At 42.0% G+C, this 27,289-nt stretch overlaps 1 protein-coding gene across 4 annotated transcripts; it reads left to right on the plus strand.

Annotated features, from left to right (window-relative positions):
• The first annotated feature begins 1,518 nt into the window (after positions 1 to 1,518).
• grik1a (glutamate receptor, ionotropic, kainate 1a) lies at positions 1,519 to 26,679 on the plus strand. Of its 4 annotated transcripts, XM_040180474.2 has the most exons (18): positions 1,519 to 1,949; positions 9,397 to 9,564; positions 10,063 to 10,320; positions 11,351 to 11,532; positions 11,958 to 12,011; positions 12,292 to 12,462; positions 12,554 to 12,697; positions 13,763 to 13,870; positions 14,120 to 14,164; positions 16,268 to 16,384; positions 16,497 to 16,700; positions 17,592 to 17,815; positions 18,183 to 18,301; positions 19,500 to 19,717; positions 20,627 to 20,852; positions 22,210 to 22,460; positions 23,266 to 23,434; positions 24,908 to 26,679. In XM_040180474.2, exons 1-17 carry the CDS (start codon positions 1,868 to 1,870, stop codon positions 23,389 to 23,391), a joined length of 2,697 nt encoding a protein of 898 aa, XP_040036408.1. In that variant the 5' UTR covers positions 1,519 to 1,867; the 3' UTR covers positions 23,392 to 23,434; positions 24,908 to 26,679. The 4 variants fall into 4 exon arrangements, with proteins under 4 accessions (XP_040036408.1, XP_040036406.1, XP_040036409.1 ...); XM_040180472.2 differs by lacking the exon at positions 23,266 to 23,434 and having other exon boundaries at positions 1,548 to 1,949; XM_040180476.2 differs by lacking the exon at positions 14,120 to 14,164 and having other exon boundaries at positions 1,568 to 1,949.
• The last annotated feature ends 610 nt before the right edge of the window (positions 26,680 to 27,289 follow it).

Genomic DNA, 27,289 nt, shown 5'->3' on the forward strand with positions numbered 1-27,289 from the left:
GGTCATCTCACATTTAAAAGTTATTTACACATACAAATCTACAGTAGGACAACATGTATTTTAACACGTGTTTTAATTAAATGTTAAGTTTACCACCTTATGCTTGCTCTGACATTTACATTCATGGTATTAATCAGACCCTCTACAGAGCAACAGTTCTGCTCCGTAGGTTTGGTGTGTTCGTAGAACAAGGACTCTTTCCGGAGAGTCTGAATGGTCAATTTCTGTTAATTCAGTCCATAGGAAGTTGAAGATGGCAGATCTTTCAACTGTCTTTAGCTGTCAGTTTTGAGATTTCAAAAACAATGTGATGAACAAAATGTCAGTTCTGACATAACAGAGAATTTGCTGGAGGAGAGCCAGACTGTGCGATGGTGGGCAACTGGAATCTTTGCCTTTTTCAAATGTCACAATATCAAAGAACGGTATGGATTTGACAAATTCCAGAAATCCAGCGGTGAAATTGCCTCGTGACATAAATGTAAATTCTGCTACTCCAATATTAAAACAAAGAACAATAACAATACAGTACTCAGGCAGGTCCACACAAATGATTAAATGTGTTCATGTCTGAATATGGATGTTACAGCAGATCCTTACTGTGTTGTTACTTGAGGATGGGAATACATCCAGTGACCCAGTCTGACAAAGCCCTTGCTTTCTCTGCAGGGAGAGATAATCTGGCATCTGCCCTGTAACCTGAAGATTATTCTCCCTCATCAGGACCGGTGGACAGAGCCGCTGCCAATCCATCTGCTATCTAATCCCAACCAAAACTAGATGACCAGGGCTGCGTTCAATCAAAAAATGAAGATACTCTACATATTTTTGCGGTGGAATATAGAGAAAAAAAAATATTTAATATATTCCGAAATACGGCATATGCAATAAAGTACAAATAATGTCTTTGATTATGCAATGAAAGACAGGTTTAGCCTAAGTAGGCTAGCTGTATGCAACATGACCACATTACACGTTACCTTCCTTCACTTTAAAGTCATGAAATGTCTTCTCACTCAATGAATCAAGGAGCAGGTCGTTATGGGATAAAAAATGTTGATTCTATAGAACCTAAAAGAATATTTCTGAATTTGGGTCAAAGGTCACCTACAAGATCAATTCAGGAGAACCTTTTGATTTAGTCAAGTGTAAATATCCTCCTATAAAACCCTTCTGTTTCCCCAATGGGATTTTACATCATTGGTTAATATTATAGTATAATAGGATGAACTCTATTTTCCGATTTGTTCAGCCAATCAATAACATGTGGTTGTTAATTTAATCTCAACAACTGGCATGGTTGGTCGTCACATGTGATATATGCAATATCGAGCGACTGAGTAAAATATTATTAAACAACAGTTCAAGTTCCCAAAAATCAAAAGCAATGCTTGATAATGTCTAGATGTGCTTGGTGGTTCGATTTTAATTTGATTTTTTTTAATGTTTTGTTTTAAGTCGCTTGAAAGAAACATACATTTTTATTTTGAAAAGGCGTAAAGCCGGAAATCAACTACAATTTTAAGGTGCGTTGCTCTGATCCGCGCGCTCCCTCCCTCCCTCCCTCGCTCCTGCCTGACTAGTGACTAAAAGTGGACGTGCTTCTTCTGCCTCGCTGTTTCTTATTCTCAGAACCTGTGACTGGGAATTTCTTTTTGCGCAGCAAAGTTGGATCCATCAAACCGGTGCTCATCATTGTTTTCCGCTCATTTGGGGGCGACGGGGTGATGCCGAGTGCACAGGATCCAATTTGGAATACAACTTGTGCAGCGCGCTGGCATGGCGCGTCGGCTGTTTCACGGATTGGATAAAGGCCGTTTCTTTCTGTCATGGTGTCAATACTCGCGGTGAGTTCGCCTGGAGAACTATGGAGGACACCAAGAGACTTTCCTTCCATCTCCTGCTTGCGGCACAGCTTTGCCTGAGCTCAACGCAAGTCCTCCGGATCGGTAAGCGCAACAGCTGATTACGCGCGGCGGCGCTGGCGTGACCGAGTGGAACCGAGGGTTCTGTGTGTGGATTGTTCACAGTTTGAGCGCATGTGTCACTCGATCCTTTTTCGACGTATTTGCCTGTACAAATGCAGATGTTGTGACCTTTCTTTTTAAAAGTTTTTCACCTCCCCCCTTAAGCTCCCCACACGCATCCGATTCGGTATCTGTTCAGAGACATTCGTGCGTTGTATATCATGAAAGTGATTATGGCACGACTTGCCTGTTATCATCTGGGCATCAGCTGTCAGTGAGGATGGGCAGAACTAAGGAAAAGCTTCCCTGACTGCATCAACGGACAAAATTCACTTTGATATCTTCAATCCCCCGAGTGTTAATTGCAAATCAGCCACCTGTCTGCCCGTATTAAGTCCACTAATTCATCCAGGGCACTGTGCCAAAAACAAAGGTTCATCACCATCAGCCAAAAGGAGGCTTCTGAGCTAAAAATGAAACCCTCAACTTTACGAATTCATAGTCTTAATAATCATTTCTGGAATGTCTCAGAAATGCCATTGACTCGAATTCCGCCTCAACTTTGAGTTTATACTTTGCCATCAGAGTTTTTATTTTATTTTATTTTTTTACAATTAATTCAATCAAACCTTTTAAAATGTCAATCTTATTGCAAGTTACATTATACAGAAATCTACACACATCAGAGCAGAACGTAATAGTTGATTCCTCCCAGAAGGCTATTTTGGGGCATTTTCATTCAAAATACAAACAGCTGAAACCCATCCATCCCTGAGATACATGCAGCCAGCCAGGGCCATGTAATCATCAGTCCTGCTGTCATAGGTCAAGTAGTAGTGAGGCCATTTCCCTTGGACAGGATCGGCCTGCAGGAGGCTGGTGACCGTGGGCTGTGTCCATTATTCTAACGTCTCATTTACAGCCACACCAGAGTCCAACTGCAAAAACGGGGACGTAAACAAATGAATAAATTGAGAATTGCCGTCTCTGCCACCTGTTCAGAACTTGCAGTATAGAGGAGGTTGACATGTATAGAGTACTTGTCCTGGATCAGTTACCATACATCCATATCGAATAAAGCAGTGGCTCTCAGATGGGGGTGCGTGTACCGCTGCAGGTGAGTGAAGGCACTCAAATATTTAATCAAATATAAGTGTAGGTTCAAGAACGTAATGTTATATTCAGCCATTTATTCAATTTAATTATCCTAAAAAACCCTGAGCCTCCCATACCAGGATGGGTTGACCCAGACGGGCACACGCTACCTGTCCTAACCTGTCAATCACTGCCATTACCTGTCAATCACTGCCACCTTGAAAACCCAAACAATGGAGTCGTGGTTGAAGGACGTGGGTGGAGTTGCTACCCACCCAAGGCTTTGTTTGTTTTCCTGTGGGGGAGAGATTAGCCGACAGTAGCATGAAGGCAGCACATCTTAAGCGGCATCTTGAGACAAAAAAAAAAGTCCTGATTTGAGAGAATCATTTCTATATTTGGGTCATTTCAAGACACAATCCTGAAAGCCGCCTCGACATCATGGCAGCTGAAAATACATTTCACAGGGCGTACATCACTGATGTTTTTGCATTTTTCATGTTTCTTGTGTAATATTTGATGAATGTACAGTAACATTTGGTATATCAAAAACTAAATGAAGCCATTATGATCCTGAATAATTTGGGCCATAAAGCTCTGGGCTTGTGAGCCTATACATTTAGGCAGGTTTTGGGACTGACAACACCTCCTGTTTTGATTAATTACTTAAGTCTAATATGGATATTCCACAAAAAAGGTCAAGTCCCTTCGTTTAGAGGTCCTCTTTCTCTCCCACTGAAAAACGGATATGAAATTGTTTTAAAACCCAAACTGCTGAACACATGATACAGCTTCACTGTGTTTTTGCACTGGAGGAGTCCAGTATCTAAATGCTGCTTGTACGCGCATGTTAAACTGTACAACTGCACAGTGAAGGCCAAACATCCAAGTGAGGCACCGACAACTAAAACACATTTTGGGTGGAGGACGTTTGCTCATGTGCTGTGCTTTGTCAACTGAAATTCTGGAAAAAGGGAAATTCCACGTGGAAAAAATAATTAACATAACATCTTGATGGATGCTCGCCCAATCAGTCTGTTTTTATTACCTGTTACGTACCAGCCTGCTTCAAGACCTCCACCATCATCCCTGTTCCCAAGAAGCCCAGGATCACAGGACTAAATGACCACAGGCCCGTTACCCTGATCTCTGTAGTCATGAAGTCTTGCACGACTCCACCTGCAAGTAGATCACTGACTTCCTGTCTGACAGGAAGCAGCACGTGAAGCTGGGGAAACCTCTCTCTGCCTCTCGGACCATCAGCACCGGTTTCCACCCCCAAGGCTTCGTTCTTTCCCCTCTGCTCTTCTCCCTGTACACCAACAGCTGCACCTCCAGCCGCCTGTCCGTCAAGCTCCTGAAGTTTGCGGATGACACCACCCTCATTGGACTGAGCTCAACGCTCTGAAGACAAAACGCAGTCCCACCCTCCCCCATCACCCTGTGTGACTCCCCCGTCACTATTGTGGATTCTTTCCGTTTCCTGGGCTCCATCATCACCCAGGACCTCACGTGGGAGCTGAACATCAGCTCCATCACCAAGAAGGCTCAGCAGAGGTTGTTCTTCCTGAGGCAGCTGAAGAAATTCTTTGCCAGAAGACATCATTGTCTTCTGGCAAAGACAATGATGGTACCTCTACGCGGCCATCATCGAGTCCATCCTCTGCTCCTCCATCACCGCCTGGTACGCTGCAGCCACTGCCAAGGACAAGGGCAGGCTGCAGCGTGTCATCCGCTCTGCAGGGTGATGAAATCTGCCGTCCTTCCAGGACTTCGCTTCCAGGACCCTGAAGCGAGCTAGAAAGATCGTAGCCGACTCCTCTCACCATCTCTTCCCGTCAGGATCATCAACCGAGCCCAGGTCCCCCACTGACTGACCCTTTTTACACCGGTCACTCCCTTCACACTGTGACTTTACTTGTTCAGCTGAACACACGTAAATAACTTACACTATTAGTGTCTGTGTGTGTGACTGTGTAAGAGAGTAAGAAGTTTGGCTGCAGGTTTAACTTTGTGTTAAATCGAAGTAACCTGCATTCATTACTCAGGCGCCTGCTTCATTTCATTCATTAGTTAATCTCATTCAACGACTGGCCATTAGGGAAAAAAAGGAACAAAACCCTCCGCGGACAAATTGCCGGAGTTCTTGTGAAAGTTGAAGGTGTAGATACAGACGCACTGTGGAGTAGCGTGATCGTTGATCATGCTGGCAGGGAGACTTCTGTTTGTGAGAGAGGAGAGGGAGCTGTAGTTCCTCAGGGGATTCGATCGATAACGCAGGTATCAATTTGTACATATGGATCCTGAAGCTTTTCTTGTCACGTGCCGATAAAAAGTCACGTCGATGCCCCTTTTTTTTTTCAGTGGCAAATTACAAATGATTTTGTAACCTGCGAGAGACTCAACCTCAAAAGAAGCGTTGCTACGTTTGCCAGCATGATTGCAACTGCCACACAAGCGGTTTTCATTGTACAGACGCTTTTTAATAATTCATTTTTTTTTAACTTTAGCTCAGATAATTCTTTCAAATGCTTCAAATCCGGCTAATTGTTTTATGCTCAATGGCTTCTACATAGAGTTCTGGACTAAAAGCATCCTAGAAAATGGTTCTCCTTCTCTTACACAAATTGTCAGACACGTTGACTTACAGATACTACCACTTGCCTTTTTGGTGCCCGTGCAGTCATTTTTCCTTTTCCGCCTGTCTCTCTTTTTTAGCATCTGTCATGGCTCATTGCATTATTGCCTCGTTTGCGCGTCTCCTTTGATTTGTTGTCAGTGACAAAGTGAATCCCTTGTGTTTTCTCAGCGGGGGTTGCAGTGTCAATGTCTGTCATTCAATCTGACACCTGAGACCAGCTTTTTTTCCCCCCAGAAGCATTTCTTCCTGTCTGGAGCCGAAGTGCAAAGAGACACAGATGGCAGTAGTTCTCATCGCTCCCAGCAAAAAGCAGAACTCTCTTGTCCAATGATCTCCAAGCACTGCTAGGAAGATCCACGTGTCTTCTATCTCTGAGAGACATTTGTACGTGAACTTGTCCTCCACTTAAATGTATTGCTCTAAACAAAAGATGAATAAAGCTTTGTGGTGATCAACTTCTGAAGGTAAAACAAAGAAGAAAAAAAGCATTCTTTCCATCCCACCTCCACCAAAAATAATTAGGAATAAAATAAAGCCTGCATGCTAATGGAAACTTAATAATAACTAATCATTCCATTGTCAATATGTATTAATGTGAACGTTTCAATGATGGAAAGGAGAGAACATCAAACACTCCTTGTATCCAGGTTATGGCTGGTTGTTAAATGTCTCACAAGTTGGCATTTGTGGGTCGAAAAGCGTTTCTTTTTTGCAGTGGTGTAATTCACAAAAAAAAAAAAAAAATGGTGACCGCCTCAGTTTGTCTCTATTGACCACGTTATTTTTCTCCTTTCTGTGTCTGTGCTACCCCGATCTCTTTTTACCCTTAAATACAAATACCATAAAACATTGCCACAAATCGTACCCAATCACACACTAAGGTAAATGGAATATGAACTTTGCTTTTACGTTTATTGCACTTACCCTCAATTTGAACATGATGGGCTGTTTCGTGTTTTACGCAGCCTCCGTGCATCTCAAATGTGCTGATTTATGCACATAAATTCCACCTGCAACAGAAGCTCCAATCGCCAGTCAAAAGGCATTTACAGAGTCCCGTGGGTCCTCTAAATTTTAGCACCCATTTATGCTGTCTGCTGTGTTGATGCGTGTTCCAGGGGCAAATTATTCCTCATTATTTTGGTAGCTGAATGAATGCTTTTAGTGCTCAGAGGTACATTAATTAATTTGCACGGGAAAAAATACATTTTTTTAAAAGAAAAATGTCATTTTTATGAGTGCAGCAGTCACAACCAGCTGTAGACTTCAAGCCCCTCATTATGACGGGGTAATGCGTGACTAATGCAAAACATCCTTATTTGTAATTAAATAGCGAGTGACGTATGGATGGGGTGAGATTTTCCATTCACATGCACACACAAACACAAAAATCTCCCCATGGTTTATGGAGCAGATTGATCAGGTATGCGTGACGCGTTGTCACAAAGCTCAAATTTGTTCTTCAGCCTTTTATTTTTGTTTTCCTCTCACCACAGCAGAGAAATGAATCTCCCATCCAGCCGTTGTACTTCAGCACATATTCACAATTTATCGGCACCGTTTTCTTCCAGTTCCAGCGATGCATTTGATCATCTCAATTGTTGCAGAAACAACTATATTCTTTGTATAATTTTTTTTCTTTCTTTGCCTAATTGTGCTTTTAATTACCAGTTGGCAGTTTTCGCAATTACAAGTACTTGAGACATCTTTTGAGTGTATATGTATTCCGCGTATGTTGGTGAGGGCGTTTGTGAACAAATAAACATTCCCTAAGCTAAACCCATCAAAATGAACAGAGAAGTTCTTTTGATGGATTGACGTGTCGAATATTGACCATGTTCGCCAATTTACACAGATACTAAATTCAATTGGTAATTTACATTGTGAACTGTGAATGTCTGATTAATCTCAATACAACACATCGAGCTCCTGTGGCTGTACTACATTAATCGTACTTTAGCAGCCGTTGTTCCCAAGTGCACATACAGACATGTTTTTCTTTGCCTGACATGTCATAGCGCTTTGTAATATTTGAGCAAGAATTTACCAGGTTGAATTAATTGTGCAATTGTTGTGGCTGCCCGATGATTCCAAATGCCCCACCGGGGGTCCGCTGGACTGTTATCACTGCCGGTCTGTGGAGATGAGAAGCCGGGTCTGGGATATACTTCAAAGGATCAGTTACACAATCCCCGAAGGACTTTACGGCGCCCTGCAGGGGCAAAGCTCATTAAAAAACAGGGCAGAGCCAGTGAACACATGTATGTCATTCACACTGGGTTTTAAAAGCCTGTTGTGTGTTGCACTTTTCGGGATGGGCTGGTCAGAGTGTCAAAACTCGACTTTGTTGGGCTTAAAAAGCTGGTATGGTAACACATTTTCTTTTATATATTGAAATGCTAAGAATTCCTTGATCAAATCAATAAAAGGAAAGTAAGATAATTCCTTTTTTTACCGATGCCCCCAAAAAATATGAGATATGCTCTGCATGTCAGACATACGCCGACACGGTTTAATTATTTTTTTAACACCTTCTGGCCTTGAATAAGCTCAATCTGTTCTTATCCTGGCCAAAGCCTCGTCCATAAGCAACATACATGTACAGACACATTTTACATGGCCAACCATTACGCAACACTATGCCCTGTATTGTGAGCTGTATTATTACGAGCCAATGCTTCTTGATTAGAATGAGAATTAGCAGCAATAACTTGAAAAATCTACCTTCAAGACTGATAATAACACTCCATATTTTATTTCTTTTTTTGAGGTCCTGTCTTTCATCGGACTGTTTTGGAGCCTCTGCTAGAAGCTCTGGCAGCCTTTTCATTTCCTACCCTTTCACAGCGCGGCAGCAATTACACTACTTCCATTCCATCTTGCTTTTGAGTCCACACTTCACATCTTCTGCACCCGGATGACAGGATGTTGATGAGGAGTTTCGGGGCAATTGCAGAAGTTTGTCTGAACAGCATTGTTCCTTCTGAGCCTGCTGACAGCTGGTCCATGCAGCGAGATCTTTTCGGCCCAGAGTCCTCAAATAGTTAAAGGTTGAACAGTGGACAAGTAGCTCCTCCCCGCTTTGAGAAATAAAGTGTTTAGAATTGACTTCATGCCTTGGATTTATAGCATGATGATGATCTTTGAGTACTTCGTATTCATCTTCATTTGCATGCCTCTGTGCGGATTTCTATAGTTACTTCTCAACTTGTAGAATATAGAAGCTGGAAGCATTGACCTATTATGTTCTATTTGGGACAAAAACATATTTATGGATTTGTTTCTGGCCAGGAGATTTGGTTTGCATAAAAATAACTATTTCAATGGACACCTCATTAAATCAGAGAACATTTGGTGTCATTTTTGATTGAGCAGCGCTGCTTTGCAGCCAATATAAATGGCTGCTGCTCACGGCGCCTGGTTTACTGGAGACACGAGCATCAGTACTTCTTACCACGTTTTCTACTTTTTAATCACGCATCACATATATGAATATATCCTCTAAACATTGGTTTAGAGGATATATTCTCCTGTTGGTATTTTCCTGTATTTAATAAAATAAGTGTTTTTTTGTGAGTACAAACTCACTCACTCCTTCGGGTTTATTTTCAACCCGAAGGAGCACAGAATCCACGAATGTGTTATCGCAGCGCAGGTTCTGACTCTTTCTCTGTCCTCCGTCTCCGTGTGCAGGTGGTATTTTTGAGACCCGGGAGAGCGAGTTAGTGAGCATGGATGAGCTGGCATTCAAGTTTGCCGTGAACAACATAAATCGCAACAAAAGTCTGATGCCCAACACTACTCTCACCTACGACATTCAGAGGATCAACCTTTTCGATGGCTTTGAAGCTTCCAGGAGAGGTAGGAAATGACGATAAGATGTAGAGGTTAAGCTTTATAGTTTAAGGATTGCTTTGATGTAATAATTGGTTTGCTATTTTCCTTCTTATGCACTGTGGTGAATGAATCTGTGCAATATTAATGTTTCAATGTGCATTTTGTTGACGTATGAAATAATGAAAAGTATTAGCATAATCTATTGTTACATGTAGGCGATCAAAAGCATATCTCAAAGCTATAAATATCCCTCTTGAGCTCAAACATATGTATGCATTTGTTTTGAAGCTTCTAACCCCATGAGCACAATATGAAACCTTAGTGGAAAATGAGTATTTTTCTGTTCTGTCATGGCATTTAGGATTAAAATCACCGACGGTGAAAGTTACGAAAATAATTTTTTCAGTTTAAAAAAAAACACATGCTACATATCTTCCTATTTAATACTTTACGATGGACTTTGTGAAACGATCTCATCAACCTGTAGCAATAACCCCCTTGACTTTGGGTTCCCGCCGCCAGTGTGCGACCAGCTGGCTCTCGGGGTGGTCGCGGTGTTCGGCCCGTCTCACAGCTCCTCCGTCAGTGCTGTTCAGTCCATCTGCAACGCTCTGGAGGTTCCTCACATTCAGACGCGCTGGAAACACCCGTCGGTGGACAACAAAGACACCTTCTTCATCAACCTGTATCCCGAGTACACTGCCATCGCCAGAGCCATCCTGGACGTGGTCACTTTCTTCAAATGGCGGAAGCTGACGGTGGTCTACGAGGACGGCACCGGTAGGGCCAACTGTTTTTTTTCACTGTAACTTTCAAAACAGATAATGCACTTCATGAAATCATTATATTCTGCCATGCGGGGAAAAAGGAAATGATGGAAAGTGAGCCCACTCGATTTAATCAGCCATTCGTGTGGAAATAAAGGTGAATTTTCAGAAGAGCGGTGGTATCAGCAGGAGGGTGGTGGGTGAGATCAAAAAAGTAAATCATTTGTTGACCAAGTATATTGGTGTGAACTATTTTTAAAATATTACAATGAAAATCTTGGATACAATGATCAAATTCGCTCTAAATCTAAAACCGAACAATTGAATCTTCATCCGTAATGGCGTCTTTAATGACCCAAATACACAAAAAGCAAATGGGTTTTCATTTCCCAGAGAAAAAAATGGATTTCAATCACAAGATTAGCATTTGTTAAGTAAGTTAAGACTTCTAAGGGAGAGGAGGTCAAAAGGGCGAGCTTGTGTTCTGTTGACCTTTACAATAGATTCATATGTCAAGATTTTAATTACTCACAAAATGCAATTCCAGTGTCCAACGTGGTCCCTTTCCTCTAGTGAACCCAATCTGTGACGGGGCACGACTTCCTCGTATCAAGCAGCCGCTGCACTCTGAATTCACGCTACAGAAGGCGCTGATGGCCTCAAACGCGGCGGTGTCCGATAAAGCGTGATTCCCTCCCCGCGACCCGGAGAGTGTCAAATGCCGCCGTTGAAATGTCATAGTTTATAGATCCAATTTTTCTCGATCAGAAATGTATTTTCCTAAGCCACTGTTGTTTAGACAAAACACACAAAACACAGGGTGTGTGGGAGAAGAATCTGAGAAGATGCGAGTTAAGCAAGACGTTGAGGAGCTAGATGATGCGGTGAAAAAGGACCCCATCCTTCTGTTAAACAATAGAGATCCAATTCTCCTTGAGAGCTTGCACGTTCCCTACTTAAGGGTTCCTGATCCTGACCTCACACCGTCCTCCTGTGAGGCAGAGAAAAGTGTTGGCAATTAAACCGTTTCAATACTTTTTTAGGTCTGATGCGATTGCAGGAGTTGATCAAAGCTCCGGCAAAGTTCAACCTGAAGATCAAGATCCGCCAGCTGACTCCTGGCAACCAGGACGCCCGACCGCTGCTCAAGGAACTGAAAAAAGACAAAGAGTTTTTTATTCTCTTTGACTGTTCCTATCGCATGGCGGCGGAGCTCCTCAAACAGGTTTGATAGATTTAAGCGTCTTTACATTACAAACCTTTTAGGGCAACATTTAGCTTGTTCACTATGGGTTACTTTTGAATGGCAGCCATAAAAGGATTTGATAATTATAAGGATGCAATCAAGCTTTCCATGTTTAAGATAACATTTTAAATGTTACACAATTGACAGCCCATCCTATAAATGTCTAACTATTTAGCTAATTAAACACAGATGATCTACAGTAGCTGGGCTCATGACATAAACAGACATTCTGACAAACATATTTATACATATTTTTTATATGCACCGCAGATGAGAGACATGACTGGCACAGATTAATGTATATATTTTACAAGTGAATCGTTTGAGATCTCATCGTATTATAAATAAGCAACCTTGCCCGACTTCTTCTTTTATTACTTAATTTACCTGTTCTCAATTTGCAGCTCTCATCCATGGGAATGATGACAGAGTACTACCATTTCTTCTTCACGACGTTGGTGAGTTAGAAAACTACAAATAAAGTTGTTTTATGGGAGATACCCGACGAGTGCAAACCACGCTCATATTTTATGTGCTCGTTTGGCGTCGCAAATTCACTGGGAATGTGTAAAAAAAAAACTCACTGTGACTCATCGATTCACATTAAAAGAAAGTTACACCCGGTGCTGCAGCTTAAATCTCTCCCGCTCCGTCTCTCTCCACCGCAAACCCATAAACACAAATCTGACGCGCCCCCCACCCCCCTCCTCATCTCCTGCTCCTCTCTACCCTGAAAAGGATTTGTTTGCGCTGGACCTGGAGCCTTTCCGCTACAGCGGCGTCAACATGACGGGCTTCCGGCTGCTCAACGTCGATGACCCGCGGGTGGCGTCCACGATGGACAAGTGGGCCACGGAGCGGCTGCAGGGCCCCAAACAAGAGAGTGGCTTGGTGGACGGAATCATGACCGTAAGTCCCGCAACTGTTATTTTCACATTTACAGGTCACCGACCGCGCAAACCAATGATGCTTATTTGTGTGCCGCGTCTTCCTCCTGCAGACGGATGCGGCCTTGATGTACGATGCGGTGTTCATGGTGGCCGTCGCGTCGCAGCGGGCCACACAGATGACCGTCAGCTCCCTGCAGTGTCACCGGCACAAACCGTGGCGCTTCGGACCTCGCTTCATGAACCTCTTCAAAGAGGTCCGTGTCAGACGGACCATGTTGCATTTTCAACGATGGGTTTCAGTTCGTTTTCAAAAAGATCCTGAAAGTTTCTGATCTAATGTTGTGATCATGAAAGTCACCAAAAAGCAGGATGCCAGATAGCTTCATGCGATGTGTTGGATCGTTGGCCTCCTCTCAAATTACACAACATGGAAATATACGGTCGTTGTGTACTTAAAAGTTGAAAGCCCGTGGTTTGGCCTGACAGACAGAAATGAGGCCTTTGATGCCTGAGCGCTTTCACTTTGCTTAAGAGAAATCTCAAATCCAGCAGAGTGCCGTGAGCCGCCATTCTCCTTCAATCCTCTTCTCCATGCTCCCATCCTGCTCTCTCTGGTCAATTTCCACAACTGTAAAACAGTTCTCATATTTATTTCCTGATCTATTCTCATTGATTTCTGAATACACTTCATAATGAATTATGTCATATTGTCAAAAAAAAGTAATACATACCCTCAATTGTGGTATTTAAACATATTGTTTTTCTTCAGGTTCAACTCTTCCTGTATACTAAATTGTATTCGTACTTTATTTTTAATTATAATATAAAATTCCATTCATCACCCATCCTAAGGAGCATCTGGGGAAGCACCTTTGTGCAGAAGATGAAATCCTGGGCTTCCATGAACAGTACAAGTACAGTAGATGACTTGTTATGGACAGATGTGAAAACTAACTATCCAAAGGGAAAACATTTGAGCCACTATGTACTTTATTGAGATGCATCCATTCCAATGAGCAAAGGATCAAATTCCATAGACCAACCGTGAAGGTGCTATTGGCATATATAAATGTAGTTATTATCACCACCTTTGATACATTTTGAGGTTGTTCCACAGAAACGGCCTATAAATGCCCTCCAGTCTTCACCGGATGTCTTCCAGGAGTCTGTCAACACTGACTTCCTCTCTCGCCTCCTCAATCCCCCGACTCTCCTCCTGGGAGTTTGCTCTAGAGCTTCACTACGGCTCCGCACTCAGACAGCATTTGAGACTACATCCCACTTCTCTTTCCCACTCCCTCTACCTCTCTGCTCTGCAGGCACAGTGGGATGGACTGACAGGCCACATTGTTCTTAACAAGACCGATGGCCTGAGGAGAGACTTTGATTTGGACATCATCAGCCTCAAAGAGGACGGCACTTCCAGGGTGAGCAGAGGGGCCCGAAACATCTAATTACACCACTCACATGCTGCTTCCACCCTGGCTGACTCATTCCAATAAGGTGTGTCTGTGTGTGTCTGTGTGTGTGTGTGTGTGAGAGAGAAAGAGAGTGATTTGTTTTTCCATAATCCATTCACACATTTATGATTTGGTTTGGATTTGTCTGGTCATGAATATTAATGACGCTGCAACGACCGATTATTTCTTTCCACGCTGCCCTCACATTTTCAAAAGGTTATTGTGGAGGGCGGAAGTCCCCTCACGAAAAGGTGGATCAAGGTTTGTGCCATGTTTGGTCAAAGCCTTTTGTTGTCCTCCCCTTTGCCCTTTTCTCCCCTCCTCTCCTCACTCTGTATGCCGCCCACTTCCCTGCTCTTTGCCGTGTCAACCTTGTTTCTCTTCACTGATTTTTGTGTAGAGCGATGTCATGTTTTTGACATTTCAGTTCCGCCTGTGTTTGGGTCCAGGCATTGTGCTTTTTTAACCACCAAAACTTTAGGAGCAGTGTTGGAACAAAATATTAGGTCTACAGCATATTGTTTTAGTAGAGATGACTATCTCTAGGAGACCTAAGTCGTCCTGCAATTTAACGTGATGAAATGTTGCCCCATGGCTGGTTGGAGTAATGCAAAGGAAATAAGGTAATCTATCATCACTATTGCAGAGACTATTCAGTCTGCTACTAATAATGTGCGTCGCTGTTGGACTGCTTTTGTACTTTCATGGAAATTGTACTCACTTGCGGTATTAAATTAACAGTTAACAGAGGAGGAGGAAACAATTTAAAAGTCCAACATTAATAAAACTCCATAAAACTCTTCACTATACGGTCATTAAACATGAATTTTCAGTCGGTTGCAGTCGTGTACGTTCTTGGGCACCGGAGTGTAAGGTACACTCTGAAGAGGATGATGCAAACTATACGTAGTGAAAGTCTCCAGGGAAATCAAGTATTTTCTCTTAAAGTTGTTGACTTGCTCCCACTCTCAGCTCTCTTGGCTTGGTATGTACGTAGTATCTCAGTGGTAACGGTTTTCCAGTCTGATTTGGTTGCATGTAGGTGAGCTTTAGGATTTTCATAGACATCGTTTTACTCCCAGCGTATAAGAGATAATTCCTGTCCCGTTTTATAAGACATTTTGCTGTTGGAAGCTGCCCTGGTATGCATGATAAATTTGCAAGGCTGTACACAGTAAATCCTTGACTCCGGGGTTTAAAAGAGGGTGACTGTATGCCGTGCAGTTATCCAATGCTGTATTTTAGCACCGAGTTCATTTGTCAGATTACTTCATGGCCTGAACTTCAAACTGACTAGTGTGATTAATATTCAATAGTGCAATATTTCCCCCCCCAAAAAACACAGTTCTCCAACACACAACACAAGCTAGATTGTGTGCACACAACCAAAGTACCCTTCACACTAGCAAAAATGATTGTTCGCTCTTGATCATTAATATCTTTGAGATTCAGGAAAAACAATGAATTAAATCCAACCCCATTCAGTGTGTTCCTCATCTGCAGCGTCCAGAGATAAACCAGATTAATGGACTCCTGCACTCAGTGGACCCTTACGAGAGTGCTTTTAGCGAGGTTATACGGGAGCACATTTTGTGTCTGCGATCGGGTGAACAGAATAAAAGGGAACGTAATGGGGAGTGAAATACGTGCTGTTTTATCTAATCCCACATATCCCACAAAAAACGCATTGTTAAATGTAAGACTGTAGTACTCAGTTTAATAAGAGCTACTGATTCGTTCGCTGCTACTCATCGCCCTATGCATTGCAGGCCCTGTCTCCTTCAGAAAAATACCAAAATGCAGTATTTTTTTGTTCCCAGAATGAACCTCAAAAGGAGGAAAGCTTTGCTTCTATCAATAATAAAGCCCAATTTAACGCACTTAACTTTATTGCATCAATATCATGAGCCCCCTTGAACTATGCTGAGATCTTAACCAGTGAGGGGATTTGAAAGGGTCAAAATCCAGCTGCCAGACGCCTGTTCTAATCTGATAACTGTCTGGATTATACTGCCTGGTCGTTCGCAGAGACTGCGACAGAGGAGAAGCACCATGTTGTTCTCTATCCGCATCTGACCCCTTCTGGTCCTGCCCTTCCTCATAAACACTGTCCCTACTGCTGTGATCTCCAATCCCTCCCCATCATGTGGACGTTGGGCTGCAACTAACCATTATTTCATTATTGGTTACTCTGGATTATTTTCTCGGGTTTCTAGAATGAAGAAAAAACAAATTATGAAATTAGATATCCAGTTTTAAGAGCAGCTAATAACTGTACTTTTCCATTTAGTCTCCCATAGTACGTCTACTGGTCAAAGCAGAACACGTGGCTCAATAAACCTAAAGACCTCTTTTCCCGTCCAGATTGCTGTGTGGAACTCGTACAGGGGGATGAACCTGACGGAGAAGTCCAAAAGAGAGAATAATAACAATGTGACGGACTCTCTGGCCAACAGGACTCTCATTGTCACCACAATACTGGTGAGAAGGAAGGTTTAACAGAGGAAAGCCAAGGGGGGGGGGTAGAAATAATTGGATAAAAAAAGTAATATGCCTGAAAAACAGTGAAATAATGTTTTCTTTTGCTGTGCAGGAGAATCCATATGTGATGCAGAGAAAGTCCGACAAGGAACTGATTGGGAATGATCGTTTTGAGGGTTACTGCCTGGACCTTTTGAAAGAGCTCTCGAACATCTTAGGTTTTACATATGAAGTCAGACTGGTGGGTGATGGGAAATACGGCGCCCAGAATGACAAAGGGGAGTGGAATGGGATGGTGCGGGAGCTGATTGATCACGTGAGTTAACTGCATTCACACAACAGGAGTTACTGTACAGAAGGTATCTAGATTGCTGTAGGAATGGTGTATTTTTGAATTTTGCATCTGACTGGTTCCTCTCAACTACAGGTTTTTCTATTCAATTTTGGATTGTTGCAGAAAATATGCTCTATGGCAAAAGACACGTTTATGATCTGTGAGGTGTAAATGCAATCTGCAGAAGAAAAAAAACAACTATGATTAGACAAGAAGCAGACTCCACCGCTGTTGCACGAGTCCAAGTATACACAACAGCGTTGTGCGAGGCAGACTAGTGGGCCTGATGAATCCTGCATTCGCATTGAATCAATAAATTAGTCTGTAATTAAGTTCTCAGATGGTAACAAAGCCTGTTCGTGTTCCTGTTGGGGATGTTTACCCAGACCAGAATAATCACGTTGCTCTCTTTGGTGATACCAGTAGCCTACAAGGTGCTGTCCTGTAGTGCATTATCAATTTGCCTCTTGCCACACAGGGCTTGTAATAAATACGTTTTCTATATATATATATATATATGGTTATTCGCTGCTGATATCCACTGGCATGTCTTTTAAAATGCCTCCTAACCATATCCTGAGTGAAGCTGTAACCTCCTGGTTTGTTAATTGTATGTTGGTGTTGGAACGATGTAATTAACCTGTCTATTTGTGGAAAAGCTGTCTCGGGTATTTTTGTAGTATTTCACAGTTATGATTGTAAACTTCCCCCATTAGTAGGAGTCTGTAATTTCTACATATGTACGTGAAAAGTGGATCGCAGTTTAAGATTGAATTTGGTTAAAACACATGTAGTAAGATGTACATGCTGTTCGGGTGTTGATAAGCAGACAAACAGTACCAAATACTGGAAGAGGTTTTCTGTCTTTTCTAGGTTGCAGACCTTGCTGTGGCCCCTTTGACCATCACATATGTTCGAGAGAAAGTCATTGACTTCTCCAAGCCTTTCATGACCTTAGGTATCAGTATCCTATACCGGAAACCTAACGGCACCAACCCAGGCGTGTTCTCCTTCCTTAATCCCCTGTCTCCGGACATCTGGATGTACGTGCTGCTAGCCTGCACAGGGGTTAGCTGTGTGCTCTTTGTCATTGCCAGGTAGGAGGATGCTTGTGATATTGAGATGACGAAGGTTAAGATGATGACGAAACTAAGGTTGCTGAAGGATGTGGACTGTCAACAGAGCTGCACGCATGCAGCGTTCGCCAAAAACGATTTTGTTAATTATTCAATTTGCAAAGAAGAAAACTAACACATCGACAGTACCGAGCATAAAACATAATTGTACTATTCAAATGATAGGAATCACAAAGTGTTTTAATAGTGTTTGAGCAAATTTCCATTAATATTCTAATGACCAAGATTTATTTTTTGTCGAAAACTAAAAATGCAGATAAGCTACAAATGGTTTTGCATCTTTCTTCTCTTGTAATTTTTGTTTTACTCTTTTTCATTTCCCTCGCAGGTTTACTCCATACGAGTGGTACAACCCACATCAGTGCAACCCGTCCTCAACCCTAATACAGAACAACTTCACTTTACTCAACAGTTTCTGGTTTGGTGTTGGAGCTCTTATGCGGCAAGGTATTTAACAATCAATATTTGAATGTTAGCAATGGATCAGAGGGCCTCTTGTGCGTAATAAGGGGTTGCTCCAAAAAAACAGACAGCCTTGAGCATTATTTAGCTTGTTTTGGGTTTCTGGCAGACAATTCTCACCTCTCTCACAATATGGTTTTTCCGTGGAAAAAGGAAGCTGTTTTTTTGCTTGCTTTGTTAAAAAGGTCAGTATAATACTTCACAACGCAGTACGAAAACAGCAGACAAAGTTAGCACCTGACTGGAAAACATAGTGACACATTTGGCAGCTAAAAATATAGGTAATTCCTTCAGAAATTACAGTGAATTTTCCGTTTTTTCAGAAACAGGATTCTAAAGAATCTTGTAATCGGATTAATCTTAATTGGCAATGTATGTGTATCAAGGAATTTGACTCTGTTCTGACTACGTACATACACAGAAATAGGCAGAACAAGTACAACAAAAGTAAGTTTAGAAGATAGTAACAGCAAAGGCTGCAAATGCGATACAGTAGAGCTGTTGAAGTCCGTAGAGCAGTAAAACCTGTACTAACACTATAAACTCTGATCTATTCTGTTTAATTCGAACATCAATACTTTCTGTGAATGCCCTTTACACACAGCCTGGATGCAGTCCTCATTAACTGCAACCGTAGCATGTAAATCAATCATGTTAAACTTCATGGGGACTTGACCTGCCGCGAGGCAGGAGATTTGGACAGGATAAGTCCGGCATGCCTGATCGGTTGGCCAACAAACTCACTGATAACACTGATCCAAATGATGTGGGTGCTGATGAAATATTCAAATGTTGCTCATAGCAACTTGGATTCATCAGAAATGCAGCAGTAACAATAAAAGGAGCTTTTTTATAATCAATTTCAATGCCTTTGTGTTCTGGTTTATTTTGTGGCATATGTGGGTAATATGTGGTGTGTGTAACAGGCTGCCTGGTGGTCAACAGTGACTTTGAGTTTTCTTTGGGTTACTCTGTCATAAATACACGTTATTAGTTATATGACTTTGCAAAATGTTTGAAATTAAGAGTGTGGTGACGCATTCTCCCACATCAAGCTAAAGAGATGTTAAAACAGGCGCAGGTACACAAGAACACATTAGCTGCACTACTTATCATTCTAGCCGGATCATACTGGTCGTCAAGCTATTTTCTAATCTTTTCTTCCCCTTGGCTGTGCTTCCAGGCTCAGAACTGATGCCCAAGGCTTTGTCCACTCGTATAGTTGGAGGTATCTGGTGGTTCTTCACCTTAATCATCATCTCCTCCTACACGGCCAACTTGGCCGCCTTCCTCACGGTGGAGCGGATGGACGCGCCCATCGACTCTGCAGACGACCTGGCAAAGCAGACCAGGATTGAATATGGGGCGGTGAGGGATGGATCCACCATGACCTTCTTCAAGGTACAACTGGTGTACTCTCTAAATCTAAGTCTGTTTGCCTTTTCCAAAGTTCACGACAAGTTGTAGATCCCTTCAAATTATGTTTCACACATTCCTGAATTTAATATTAAATCATTTGCAGCAGAGGTCATAAGACCATATACAGTCCAAATAGTAGAGTATATTAATACATTAATTCACAAAATTGTTTGTATTGACCTGTGTCGTACCTTTAGTCAGTATGAATCAGTTGCAGAGAAGCCTTCCGTAAAGTTGAAGTCATGACAGTCTCAACTGCTCACCCAATCATGCTGCATCTTTCCCACATATCCCATGAAGAACAACCAGAAGGCAGAAGAAAAGATTAGCATTTACCTTAATTAGAGGCGACGTAGATGCATCAACCACTAAGTGTATGATGAGAAGTGGAGATGATGCATATTAAGCCTACTTGTGTTTTTGTTATGGGGTCTCTATCTTGAGGTTAAACATGTGCTAACTTTTTAGTTTGTGTTACATAATATACCGTTGCACCGATGGCCTCATGCAGAGCCTTTTCACTCACTCCATCCACTCTCCTTGCATCCTGGTGGCTCAGCGGGAGCGATCCATGCAGGGCTTTATCGTCCCGGATCGCAGCCAGTGATTACGTCTGCTCGGATAGGAAGAAGCAGGCTGTGTTGATGGCTTGAACAAATTGAATCAGCTGGACGAGATTTAGAACACAGCTGTCCCATTTTCTCTGACTGAGCAAGAAGGAACACACACACACACACACGTTCACAAAGACACAGTCCCACGTATTCTGATGTTAAAGTGTTATACGTCTGATGATAGTGGTTTAAATCCAGTTAGGAGTCAAGTGTTGTAGTTGTGAAGCCACATTCACACGTAATACAAATGCATTTGCCTGCATGTCCACCTTGGCAGAAATCAAAGATCTCCACATACGAGAAGATGTGGGCGTTTATGAGCAGCAGGAAGAACACAGCGTTGGTTAAGAACAACAGAGAAGGCATCACGCGGGTCCTGACGACGGACTACGCCATGCTGATGGAGTCCACCAGCATCGAATACATCAGCCAGAGGAACTGCAACCTTACACAGATTGGAGGTCTCATCGACTCTAAGGGCTACGGAGTGGGAACACCTATTGGTAAGAAGAAGGAGGATGTAAGTGGCTGCAAGGAGAAAAATGCGTCTGTAGCACCAACACCTCACCTCCTTGTTTGTCAGTTAGCGGAGAATGAAAAGCCGAAAATAGATGTCAATCAAGAAAATATTCTAAGTCACGAAACAAGCGTTTTTAATATTGCACTTAATTTGAGTACATGACGTCTTGTCTGCTGTTTGGATGTTTGGAGATGCCCTGGTAACTGGTAAGAGTGAGACTTGTTTATAATTAAACAGTAGGTAAACATTCCTTGGGTGTGCTCTTTGTTCTAGACCGTGTATTGTATTTAACAAATAAGTAAAACAAGCCTTCGAAAAATACATCAACTTTTTACCAAATGAAAATGATTGTAGTATTATCATACCTGCACTTCCGTGTAAAGATTGCTTTCACATAGTGGAGGAATATCAGCGGCATGGCATTGCAGATGGCCAATTAGCAGATCCTCCTCAGAAATTAAAGTTGCCACTTTTGTAGAGGGCAGTGGGGCTTTTCATCCAGCCAAATTTGATGTTGAGCTGCAGGTGGTTCAGCCCACATAATTTGTCTATATTCAGCCTCTTTTCCCTAATGGTACAAGAGCTAGCAAGCTTCACAAGGCAGAGTTGTGAACAAGAAAGGAGAGGGATGAACACCTGCGAGGCACATGGTACATATTGTGGCTGACCACTAGGAGGATTTTTTCTTTTTTTAATCTCTGACTGTACTCAATGCATCTACTAATTCTATGTGTCCATGAGCGTTGTCCGGAGCACAGCATGTGATATGGCATTGAAATCAAACCAAATATACAAAAAAACATCATGCAAAGCAGAATAATGATGCCATCCTCAAGAGTAATCTTTAACTGTGGTTCAGCAATGGCTTAACTTTTTCTGTGTGTGTGTGTGTGTGTGTGTGTGTGTGTGTGTGCGTGTGCGTGTGCGCGTGTGTGTGTGTGTTTAGCAGGATTCTTTCCACAGCGCGAGGACTTTGGTTCAGGTTTAGTTTAAAGCTTGAAGGCTGACTGATGCCGTCAGGGCAGATCCAGCCATGCCTCTGCTGAGTTGCACTGCAGCCAACTTTATTCCGTTCGTTTCTTATCTGATAAACCGTTTTAAATGTCCCATATGTTCCAGGCCCTGGACTGTCATTGGATATTGGAGGGATTGATCTAGATGATTTTGGGCGGAACGCTCCTTCTCAAACCTATTAAAACGTATTTCACTCCTTCAATATAAAAAATGGTTTGCTAACAAAGTAAAAAGAGTGCTGCCTCAGCTGGACTGATGAAGGAATTCATGTTTTTAATAAATACTCATGTCATTACAAATGTCTTCCTCTGATTTGCCCTCACCAGGGTCCCCATACAGAGATAAGGTGACCATTGCCATCCTTCAGCTGCAGGAGGAAGGGAAGCTGCACATGATGAAGGAGAAGTGGTGGAGAGGCAACGGCTGTCCAGAGGAGGACAACAAGGAAGCCAGTGCTCTGGGCGTGGAAAACATCGGCGGCATCTTCATTGTCCTGGCCGCCGGACTCGTCCTGTCCGTGTTCGTGGCCATCGGAGAGTTCATCTACAAGGCGCGTAAGAACGCTGACATAGAGGAGGTGAGTAAGGGTCAGGGAGCTGCTGTACTTCTGCGGGAGAGATAAAGAATGACTAGATTTAAGGTTGACTCCGCTTCCCTGGAAGCTCGTGATGACATCTTTGATTTAAACAAAGCTCTGTGGAAGAGAAAATGCTGTTAAGTGAATTCTAGGTTGTTTAAAATCAAGTGTATTCAAACAAATTGGAATGTAATTTATTCTCACACCCATTTTCAGATATACTGTTCAATGTTTGTTTTTTCTTTGTTACTTATTCAGATTTACCAACTACGTAAGTGCTTGTTAGATGTAATTGGCTTGATAAAAAGTAATTTGCTCACAATCATATTTGTATTTTGCTGGTGTAAACAAATGCACAAATGCACAGCAAACACAGGGTTGAATATGGCAGTGTGATAGGCAGGAAAGGTAAACCATTCCCTCATATTCTTACAATATGTCATATGTCATTCATTCCACAAAGAAGTCATCAGCACTGGTTTATGCCTGCAGCTTTGCCTACATGCTTTGTTTTTAGTTCCAGCTTCCCTGTCTGAAAATCAAGCACTAATGTAAAATGAAGATGACTAATAATTAGTCCCAATTAGCAGTGGCGTGTTTTCTATTTGCGTCCAACAACAAGAACATCCATTACCGCACCGTTATTGAAGGCGATGCTATGAAAGAAAGATAACAAAGACCATTAACATGATTAGTTTATTGCTTTTTCTTGCTTCTGTGTTTTTTTTTATTTTTGCATGTTTTTATTTTTTTTTACGTGTCTATTTTCTGCTCCATTCTTTCTTTCTCTGCATGCTCGCGTCAGGCCTTCTGCTTCTTTTATGGGGTGCAGTCCCGTCAGTTTCAGCGCCGTGGCTCCACTTGCTCCTCTGGCACCTCCTATTCTACTGATCTGGAGAGCGGCCGGCTACTGGGGGATGACACAGAATAGCCATGGCAGCACATTTACAACATATACACACTCTAGACAATAGGTTTGTACCTAGCTGTCTCTGTCTCTACCCCCCCCCCTGCTGGAAATACCCCAGTAAATCTGCACCTGTGTGTGACAATCCTTATTACCGTATTACCTCAAATAGCTGACCCTCATTCCCACATGACTACGTCCTTTCTTCCAACCGGTTTCGATGGAAATGTTGTTCTCAAATTCATTTATTTTGTCCTAAGGCCAATATTAAATTATGACAATGTTTAATAAGATTGCAGTGAGCTTTTTTTCTGTTTAACTGGTACTATATATATTGCAGTCAAATACTGTCCTTTCTTAGGGATTAACAAGCTTGTTTTATGATGAAAATTAATTTCATCTTCATGCGGGCGGGTCTGTAAGTGACAATCCCGTCTTATTTGCATATTTTTATTATAGAGCACGTCAGGAGCACTTCCCTTTCTTATAAAAGCCCAAAAACCCAGGGCATTGTTTTTTTACAAAGTTATTTGTATGTATCCTTTGTAGCACCCGGTTACTAGTTTATCACTTGAACTTAAATACCCTTCTTACAACTTTTATTTTCTTCAGTGAAGTCTCGTTAGGCATTTGTGTAGAGGCAGACTCCAAATGCCTTTTGGGACATCAAGTGATAGGAAAAGTTATTTGAATATTTCTCTCCTCATTAGCCTCATCGGTAGACTGGTTTGTTGGATGAAATTCGGATAACAATGATGGAACACCGTGTCGAGGTTAGATGTCCCCTGACACTGCTGCTGACTGCTGGAGACTTTAACTGAAGTAATGATGGATTGGATCACAGAGGGATACTGACCTGGTCCTCTAGTCGTGAGTTTAATCTCATCAAAATAAACAAAAACAAAAAAATGTATTCAGTATGTAGAAATCATGGACCCATAGAAGAATAGTTTGTTTTGAACCGTTTAATACAGTCAATATCAGATAATTATGATAACTACTAAATATATAGATAAAATACCATTATGTTACACAAATTCACAAGGTTTTTCTTTGGTCTGTGGTTTGAGCCAGGTAGGTTTTCCACGGACACGGAGTGTTACTGGTAATTGTGGGAAACCCTGCAGGAAGCCACATTTGTTCAAAAAGCCTTAGGCTGAGGATGAAAAAGGAAGACCAATGTTCTTCCGATGCAAAGACAGACCTATAAAAACGGCACGACTTGTGCTGCGAATGATAATTTGCTAAATAAACTTTGCGAGTACTACCTCTACAGGAGAGCAAACTAAAAGGCTAATAAACATGATGAAAGTTAAATGCGATCGGTTATTCTGCAAAATCAAATGAGCCTTAGGCACCTCGTTAAGAAGGCGCGCTCTTTGATCATCAAATAATTACCAATGCATATCTTCCCGCATTATGATGCTGCACAGGAAACATCTCTTGATTATGTTGGTGGATTTTGCTGAGACAACAAGTATTTGCCTTTAAACCCATCAGCTTTTTTTGGTATCTTAACTCGCGTCGTTCTCTTTGGCAGTGCGTATCTTTTAGTTCCCGGATGGAGGAGTTGGGCATGTCCCTGCAGTGTTACAAGGGCATCCGCAGGAGGTCGCGACCCCACAGTGAAGCAAGGACAGCCTGCGTCCTCTGTCAGTCAAAACGCACTGCAAAGAGGGAGGGATCACGACGGGACTCCAGCCCTTGAGCCTTGGATCTACAAAGCTAAAGGAACTTTGATCTCATCAGTCCTCCACTCCTGAAATGTGTTTATGGCCATCAAATGATATGAAGGTGTTTTTTCATCACCCCCGTCTTTATCTGTTGGGTCAATACATTAAGCATTATACTGTAGATGTACTGTAGTTAATTAAGTCTTGGCTTGTATCAACATTGATAATAATAATATAGGGAATAACTACTGTAAACCATTGCTGTTCCCTCATCCCTGTGGTTCATTTTTCTAAGCGGTTTGCTAAGCAGAATCTGCAAACTTCATAGATCTTCTCATTGTGTAAATGTAAGACAACATGACTTGATTTTCAAAGTAAAAAGCCTTTTTGCGTTTTTTAAACCACAGACCGATTCTCTGTTGTTGTGGTTTGTGCTTGGCAGTGGTGTTTGCGCATGTTCCTTTGTGTGCCTATTGGCAAGCAGCAAAGTAGCTTCTGCGCGGACTGCTGAGCCAACCTTGGACAGGGAAAAGGGATAAGGACCTCTAAAGAAAACCCGGAACACGCCTGCTGTTTTATACCCTTCAAGCACCGACACCGCAGACCGCAAACAACCTCCCTCCTTCCCCAGCGCACGCACACACACACACACACACACACACACACACACACACCTTCACAAATGCTTGTGATCATGAAATGTTGCTGTCCGTGCATCTGAAAAAGAATATGATACTCGTTGATCCTTCTCCGGAGAAGAAGAAAGTGAAAAACAGGTATTTTTTTTAATGCATGAAATTCTCCGGAGGTCAAAGACAATTTCCTTTATTCCTCTGCGAGTGGACGTGTTGTTTTTTCAATCAGTCAATTTAGTCATTTTGGTTCGGTTTGCAGTTGTCAAATTGGAAAGCCCGAAGGGGAGATCTTGTCTCCGAATGTTGACAGTGGAAGTGTGCAACTACAACAGAGAGTAGCTTTTCTGCAAGTACTTTACAGGCTTAGTCTGCGTGTTGTGTAGCGCTTAAAAAAAGATTTCAAAGAGAATTAGTAATAACTAATAATTCCAACAAATGTTCCCATATAAAATGTTCCTAATAGAACTAGGTAATTTTCAAAACTAAATTTGCCTTCACACTACTTTTATATTTTTATGGACACATTTAAAAAGTCTGTCACATCTCCCTAACTTTCATTGCGTTCTGAGCTTAAAGCTATATTAGGAACTTTTGTATATCTGGGAAAAACAAACAAATTGGATGAGATTCACCCTCTTTGTCCCTCTACCGGCTCTTAACCCTCTAATCACCTTTGGTCCTGCTGTACACCTGCTTTGTACTCTTGTCAATACACTTGACAAGTACAATGTGTATTTTTGGAATATCCTATTGAAGCCAATCGTTGGCTTCATGACATTTTTGAAATGCTGTCATCAATAAAATCAAAAAGCAGGTAAAGAACACAACCATTCTTTACAAACAATTATATTGACAATGTCTGAAGTGGGAAATGTCAATGGAGCACCTTCAGCATTACATCTCAATACAATTCATTATCAAGAATGTCAGGAGCTGACCTAGCATTTACCAGCAAATGCATGACATTTGAAACAAGAACGTGCAATAAATGTATTTAAATAGTATATAATATTCTGGAGTCAGAGCTTTTGTATTGATATTTTCTTGGTGGATGGTGTGCAGTGGTTTGTCTGCGTCCTGAGAGAATTGACTGAGCTTTTCTTAATCTCTTCAAGTAATGAGTTTTTTCGTTTTTTTGGTATAAAGATTAATTCTGGTATTGGGCTCGGTCCAATGTAATAGCATTTGGTTGTCTCTAATCTCCTAACCCCATAATTCTTAATCAGAACCAAAGGCAGTATTTGTTTTTTTTTATCATCAAATAATCCGCCATGAACGAGGCCATGGATTACAACTCCGGCCTTCTGCAAAGCTGAGCAGGAATTTTCTCCTTCTTACTTCACCTGAACAATGCTCTGCTCTTGGACAAGGTTTCATTCTTCACATATGTTCATGTGTTTGTTTTTACACAGCAATGAAAACTTTCCTCTCAATGATTCTGAAACACAGAGCTCTCAGCCTTGGCGGCTGTTGGAAGAAGTGAAACAAATTGGGGAGATGTTCAGGGATATCGGCATCTGTATGTTTGTGCTGTCGGCAAGAAGGTCAGAGATTAGGATCCATAACTCTTCCATGTGGTGAAGAGAAAAAGATCGAGAGAAAAGTCCTGAGAGA

Source organism: Gasterosteus aculeatus, chromosome 7 (assembly GCF_964276395.1).
Source record: "Gasterosteus aculeatus chromosome 7, fGasAcu3.hap1.1, whole genome shotgun sequence".
Taxonomy (NCBI): domain Eukaryota; kingdom Metazoa; phylum Chordata; class Actinopteri; order Perciformes; family Gasterosteidae; genus Gasterosteus; species Gasterosteus aculeatus.